Here is a 7,523-nt window from a genome sequence, read left to right as displayed (position 1 = left end):
AAGTTGTGGTTAACGTTAACCTTACCTTACGACCTTCCATGGGGCATGGGTCGTTACTTAAACATAATACATGTATGATAGTGTTGATGCATAATATGTAGTGTTGCTATTGGAAAGAGGACCAGTAAAACGAATGAAGTAGGCTAATATTAAGTTATTTGACCTCCTGATTTAGGGGCTGTAGTGTTGTATGCTCATTGATAGATCTGTCATATAGTGTATGTGAATGCGGGGGCATTTGGGGAACTTCTATTAGCAGAAATATAATGCCGACAAGTAAAGGGATTTTTAGTTTGTTTATGGTAGTGTTGGGCTTCATGTTCTTCATTTTATAGCCTTGTTTGCCATGTATGCCATGTTTGATGACTTACACCGAGGCATATGTTTAGATGCATGTGAGTGCAGTAGTGCATCAGTGATGGTCTTTTCATGTTCTGTGAGTTTTGCAATGTAATAATGTTAGCCTTCTTCTGTTCCCCCTGTTTGCAGGTGGTGTGAGGACTGCTGCCCTGAGACCGCTGTGTGCATTTTGGAATGTTCCAAATGTGTGTTACGTCCATACAGAAGAAATTCCAAGCCTGCAAGTGAGTTCACTCACCAGATAGAGACACATACTGTATACCCGCATATAGCATTATAATATGTGTGCATTTCTGTCTGTAACAGTTTAGTTTATCCCCTCCTTTCATGTGTCTGTTATGACTTTGTAGTGGGCTCTATCAACTGTCCAGGGCAAAGTCGGTCTACCCTGATGGCACTACCTGTTACCCTGACCTCAACGTAGTGGGTGTGGACTACAGGGTATGCTATTGAGCATGCTCTTTGTTTGTCATATGTGCTATGTAATGCATTAATCCAGAAAGTAATCATGATTATTGCACTTACCTAAAGTAGTATTGAATTTTGCAATTTAGCCATATTTTCCATTGTTTGCTACTAATTCAGTTTGTTGTACAGTATACACATCATTTTGTTTAACATTATATTTTATTGACAGAGCCCTGATGTCAAGAATTAATATAGACGGTGATGGTGGCAAGGGTGCCTCCATAAGGTAATTATCATTTCTACCTGATTGACTTACCTTGCTTTTTTTTATTCTATGATTTTATATCTTAATCAACAATAACAAATTGTATGGCAATTGCTGTTTTCTTTTTTTTTTTGTAGGTGCCAGAATTCCCAGCCTGGAGCCAGAGGCTGCTATTGCAAGTCAGATGGGGGATGATCTATGTTAGGCGTCAGAAAGGTGGTGTACGCAGGAAGACAAGGCAAAGATGTGATTAGGTATGATATCACATAGACATACTACTGTGCAGAAGTGTAGGGTCACTTTGAAATGTCCTCTGTATGAAAATAAATCTATAGATAAATATATTGCATCCCCAAACTTTCTAATTGTGGTGTATATATTGTATACATCTGCATTACTTCTAACTATTGCACCTGACTTGTAGGCTGCTAGTGTGGGTTTGCTTTTATTTGTCACACAAGCTGAGAAGTTTGCATTAATTACATTCATAGAAGCTGTCAATTGTAATGTATGCTTCCTTCTCTCTTACAGACTACAATAAGACAGGGCAACAGACACATGACAGAAAGTGAGGGAGGGACTTTGAATGGACTGGCCTGAAACTGAACTGGGTTTCCAAGTTTATGGTTGAGTTTAAATGTTAATGCTATTATCAACTGTACTTTTATCAAATTGCTCATGTATGATGACTGGATTTACTGCTTTTTAACTTTGTATACATTTTAAATAAATTTAAGATTAAATGTTCAAGATTGTGTTAATTCCATCTCATTATACTGTAGCAGTAAATGTGTAACACAAAAACACATACAGTAGTGATAGATGTACTATGTAAGTAATGATAAAGCACTAAGTGAGTAATTTGTTTAAAATTGTCAGCATTATATTCTTTAAACTTGTTTGCTTCTTAAAAAGGCTTTCTGCCATCTAAAAAATGAGCATAGCATAATTCAACATAATTGATGGGTCAGATAAACCCAATTAAAGAAGTTAATCTAAACCATTATTGGGTCAAAAAGACACAGTAATATTCTGGGTCACTGTAACCCAACATCCTGGTCAGAATGACCCAATATAACCCAATATATGGGTTGACTTTCTTACCCATATATTGGGTTAAATAACCAACCCAACATGCTAGGTCATTCTAACCCAAGACGTTTGCTGTCCAATAGTGACCCAGGCCCTGGGTGAGAAACAACCCAATTTGGGTCGTTTTCAACCCAGTAGTTTTTAGAGTGTACCACCATGCCTGTCATGAGTAATTTCCTGCTATTATTTTCTGAATTACATGCGCACCCTAGTGCTGATTTCAGGCATTGCACTATTACACAGAGTTAGGGCCTACAGCTAATGGAAGCAGGCTGCTAGTCAGACACAGATGACGGTTGTTGAGATGGCACATCATGGCCATCCCTAACTCAAAGTGCAGTCCACTGAAAATTGGACTATGGAAACAAATTGACAAGCGTGATTTATTTTTTGCAGAGAGAATGTTCAGGCCTGAGCGGCAGTCATATTTACCGCTTTGCGGTACATCTAGTTATCATTATTATTTTTTTTAAAACAATATTGACCAAAAAACATTTCCTAAAAAGCCAGTTCTAGCAATTAGTTCTACAATCATTATGATGCAGTTATGTGTCATAATCCAACAATGCATAAAGTTCTATGGGTGTCATGGTGATCATGGTAACATTTAAAAGGGGATGCCAAGAGCTGCAGAGCTTCATTCTACAGCAATCAGTCAAAAAGTACAGGTGATTACAGGTGAGTGTAATGTAACATTGTTTTGTTGTGTCAGTATCTTTGAACATATTCAAATAGCTTACATCAGATGATGTTCTTATTACATATGAAAAGATTTAATGATAAACAAAATTCTTAAAGAATGAGACTTTTCTCTCATTATTCTCTTTTTTATTCTCTCCGTTTTTATTCTTTTCTTTTTTTATACATTAATAAGCTGATACTGAATGCTTATGTACAAGCACGATACTCATATTTCAGTTGTTAATTGCATGCACTCTTAAAAGGAATTATGAGTAGTGCAATTCTTGTGCTCAACTTTAAAGAATAAATGAAAAGTAGTCATTAAAAAGGTATAATGTGTGAGGTTATGGGGGAGTTTGTGTGTGTGTGTGTGTGTGTGTGTGTGTGTGTGTGTGTGTGTGTGTGTGTGTGTGTGTGTGTGTGTGTGTGTGTGTGTTTCTTTGTGTGTGTGCTGGGGGGTGATGAAATGGTGTGTGTGTGTGTGTGGGGGGGGGGGGGGGGTGGTATATTGTGTGTTTAGGTGATGGTTATGATTATATTTGAAATTTTTCGGCATGTTGGTTGATTTATAATGTATGGGTTCACTCATTAACACAGTGTTTTTAAATCTACAATATCTATCAGGAGAAGATACAGAGAAGGTAAAGACAATAGAGATGGAGGTGAAGAAAGAGGAAGAAGGGATGAGAATGCTGGAAGAGAGAGTGAAAGAGCAGCAGAAGATGAGGAGAGAAATGCAGAAAAAAACAAAGGAGGAAAGATTATTGAAGGAGATGGTAGAAGAAGCAATAGAACGGAAGAGAAAGCTGAGAGAGATGGAGAACAGAGCAAAGGAGATAGGAAGAGGACTGAAGAAGATGGTAGAGAAAATGAGAGAACAGGAGCGAATGCACAGAGAAATGGGGGACACAGAAAGCCACACGTACACGGACTCGGACGATTCTTGGATGGAGGAGGATGAGGATAAGGAAGCACTCAAGAGACAAGAAGAAATAACAAAGCTTAAAGAGAAGATATCTCTGGAGGGCCAAAGGATAGCACAAATACAGAGAGAGGCAAAGGTGAGAGACGAGGAGAGAAAGAAGAGAGAAATTGAACAAAGAGCAAGAGAGGAGGAGAGAAAGAAGAGAGAGACTGAACGAAAAGAACAATTAAGAAATGCGGAAAGGGAAAAGAGAAGATGGGAAGAAGAGGAGCGGCTGAGAAATGAGAGCTGCTGGCGGATAGGAAGGGAAATGTTTGAGGATTTCTATACTTTTTGCGTAGAAACATATCTACTGCGAAGGATGATGAAGAGAGAGGAAAAAATGAGAAAGAAAGCGGAGAAGGAGGAAATATTGAGAGAAAAGGCAAGAGAGAAGAGATACCAGGGATGGGCATCGATAACCGGTTCCGTCTTGGAACCGGGTTTAACTTATCAATTCCATCGACATCGTACGTCTTTTTTGTTATCGATTCCCTTAACGATTCCCTCAGCCTGCATGACGTCGGACCTTTTCCGGTTTTCCTGAAATTTTGTGTTACTACACGCCCTCTGCGACGACTCATACAACAAGTCAAATCGTGTAAGGGTAGTAATACCAGCAATATGTTAAAACATTTGTCCGTGAAGCATGGGATTAAGCTCCAAGAGTGTCATGTGTTTGACAGACTATGGAGGGGCTAACGTTGCCCGGTCCAGGGCTCCAGAGTGCATATGCGCCCAAAATGTTTAAGAGTGTGCCTGAAAATAATTCTAGGTGCACCTGACGCTGCTCGGGTGAAAGCATACGTTTCCTTCACAAGTTTTAATTGTAGACTATGCGTGCAACTTTGCCAAACTTAGTAACCCCCTTGGCCCGCTCTCTCTCCCTCTCCCTCTCTCGTGCGCGACACCCGCCCCTCGACATGCACATTCACAATCGTGAAAGCAATGACGCATAGAAGACAACTAGCGACATTTAATTAATTTCGGTTAGCATCATAGCGTAGGCTACTGAACAAATTTGATTCAAACTCTTGCATTCAAGTTGACTGATCATCTCAATGTTTTCCAACTCTAAGACTCAAAAGGGCCTGTCCCAAGGAGACAAAGTATTAGCCTACCTTGCAACTTAAACACACGTGGGGAAACTGAACAGTCCAACCAGTAGACTATAATAAGCTAGCCAACTATGCTACTTTGTTTACAATTTGAGGCTTCAAGCCGACAGCTGAATTAAAGAGGCAGAGTTGTAATATGAATAGTCATGAATGTCATGAATATCAGAAATGTCAGTAGTAGGCTATAGATTAGAATATATAAAGAATTATATTATATTATATACACTGTAGGCTATACATCTTTATAATTCTTTATAAAGAATATGTAGCCTATATTATTGTGTTTTAAATAAAGACAAGCTTTTTCTACGCCTTGTTAAAAAATCATTCACAATATGAAAGGAGAGCGATAAAAGGTGACCTTTTGGCGTTAAAGGCGATGCAATGAAAAATGTGGGTGCACCTAAATTTTTTGGGAATCGATAAGAGAATTGATAAGGAATTGGATTGATAGGCAGAATCGATAATGCCATCGATATTGATAAAAACTTATCAATACCCATCCCTAAGAGATACCGTTGAGAGAGGCAGAATAAAAGCAACAGAGCAAGAGAGCAATGGAGGAAGAAAGAAAAGTGACAGACATGGAAGAGTGTTACTAAGAAAATAAAAATAAAATAAAAGTGTTAAAATGAAAATGTACAAAGGCCTGATTTAGTCCGTTTGTCAAAAACTGCATTTACAAATATTAAAGAAAAATGAATGCATGATTAAGATTATTTAAAAATAAAATACAGTACAGAGTACAAATAGTTAGATACAAATATCAATCAGTTTGAGGGTAAACTTTAACATTGCACCTCTTCCTTGGATTTTGTGTCTCCCAACTTGTTTGGTGTGATAATGCAAATTTAAATACGCCAATAAAGCCTTTAGACTTGAGATTTTTGACAGCCTCATCAGATGATCAGCTGCTTTGTTTTGGCACCATGGTCCAGAAATCTTGCAAGGAGATGTGTGACAGAGAGAAGGACCACACAAAGTTAATTGTGTGAAAAAAAAATCACTTACCTGTTTGGTTATGTGTGCACACACACACACACAGACGTAAATTTATTCTGCCACTGTAGTACAACCGCTAGCATAAGGTGTACCTCAGAGGTCAAAGGTTAAACACTAAGGCAGGGATCACATTTACCAGTGACAAGGGGGATGCCCATCGTTTGCTATGGTTAGGCAGCAGAATAGTTGAAGCGGCATCGTAACACTAGCATTGAACTAGCATTGAACTTGGCTCAACTTTAAAAGCGTAAAATGAGCGATCAATTGTCAATAGGCTATAGAACTTAGACTGTTTTTGTAACTTATATGGTCAGAGTGTTGCGTTCCGGGGCACATGGGCATGTAGCCCCACTAGACTTTAACAGAGAGAATTAGTTTGAAATGTTTATAGTACAGTGGTATGTTGTTGGTCTCAAAGGCCAGCATCAACCAACCAACTAACTCATAACCACTCATTTGTGAATTGCCCCCCCTCCGCCAGCAAAAAAACCCAAAATGCAACAATATACTGCTTAAATTGCCCTTATTTACAGTTGAGCTCTTCTGCACCAAACACACATACACACACACACACACGCACACGCACACGCACACGCACACACACACACACACACACACATACATACACATGCATGTTTGCACAAATACAGTACATGCATGTTTGTACACACACACACACACACACACACACACACACACACACACATACACACACACACAGAAACACACACATACATACATACACATGCATGTTTGCACAAATACAGTACATGCACGTTTGTACACACACACACACACACACACACAGAAACACACCCACCAAAGTTACAAGAGTAGGACATGGAGACAAATTAATTTTTGTGGAGAGAATGTGCAGGACTGAGTGGCGGTCATATTTTGTACTGCTATGAGGTACATCTAGTTTTGCAGACACTTTTGTCCTCAGTAACTAACACAACTGGGGAAAAAAGACAGACCAGCACTGTCTGAATTTTCTGTATACTATCAGGTGTAACAGCTTTTGTATTTTAGGTGTAAAAGGCCCTCTCTTGGGGAGAAATGGGCTCCAAAGTACAGTTCACCACCCCATCAACCGCTAAAAAAAAAAAAAAACCTGGGTAAACTGTAATAGATTGGATTCGCATTCTCTGTTCTCTTTTTGACTTTTTGTTGACCTTGATGGAACATGTCATGACATCAAGGAAATATGTTAAGAAGGACTTAGGAAACTGTGGTATTACAGTTTTACCCAATTTTGCAAACTAGACTGTTTTTATTTATTTATTCATTTATTTGATCAAAATTCACACACAATGCCCCAGCCGTGGCGTGACTGGCTGGGGCACCTGCACTGCACGCTGGCCACCCGGGTTGGATTACCGCACCGTGGTCCTTTCCCGATCCCAACTCAACTCTCTCTCCCACTCGCTTCCTGTCTCTCTCTCTACTGTCCTGTTCAATTAAAGGCATAAAAGCCCCAAAAATATACTTAAAAAAAATAATAAAATAAAAAATGCACACGCAATTCAGAAAGCCAAACACACACACTGCAAAATGCTTCATATATCCTGCAAGCACTGTGGTGACAAAACCTGTCAGCAGTTAAGCTTTGTCCAACCAGCTAACAAAAAGA

At 39.1% G+C, this 7,523-nt stretch overlaps 1 protein-coding gene and 1 long non-coding RNA gene across 3 annotated transcripts in view; both read left to right on the top strand.

Moving 5' to 3' along the window:
* The window catches only part of LOC134089649 (uncharacterized), a 1,713-nt gene extending 432 nt beyond the window's left edge, over positions 1 to 1,281 (top strand). Inside the window, exons 2-5 of one of the 2 annotated variants that reach the window (XR_009940097.1) lie at positions 490 to 584; positions 711 to 801; positions 998 to 1,054; positions 1,171 to 1,281. This is a non-coding gene — a long non-coding RNA (uncharacterized LOC134089649). Of the gene's footprint in view, positions 1 to 403; positions 585 to 710; positions 802 to 997; positions 1,055 to 1,170 lie in introns of those variants that run through there. The other variant, XR_009940096.1, reaches the window with a different exon arrangement.
* Positions 1,282 to 3,446: 2,165 nt separating this feature from the next.
* LOC134089743 (golgin subfamily A member 6-like protein 2) lies at positions 3,447 to 4,472 on the top strand. The gene is made up of 2 exons (XM_062544185.1): positions 3,447 to 4,043; positions 4,457 to 4,472. The coding sequence occupies exons 1-2, from the start codon at positions 3,463 to 3,465 to the stop codon at positions 4,470 to 4,472; spliced, it is 597 nt and encodes a 198-aa protein (XP_062400169.1). The 5' UTR covers positions 3,447 to 3,462.
* The last annotated feature ends 3,051 nt before the right edge of the window (positions 4,473 to 7,523 follow it).

The sequence above is a fragment of the Sardina pilchardus genome, chromosome 8 (genome assembly GCF_963854185.1).
Source record: "Sardina pilchardus chromosome 8, fSarPil1.1, whole genome shotgun sequence".
NCBI lineage: Eukaryota > Metazoa > Chordata > Actinopteri > Clupeiformes > Clupeidae > Sardina > Sardina pilchardus.
Note: the sequence above shows the minus strand (reverse complement) of the source record. Positions and strands in the feature narration are given on the sequence as shown.

Excerpts from the sequence above, each read along its gene's own strand:
- LOC134089743 (XM_062544185.1), top strand. The coding sequence starts at position 3,463 with ATGGAGGTGAAGAAAGAGGAAGAAGGGATGAGAATGCTGGAAGAGAGA.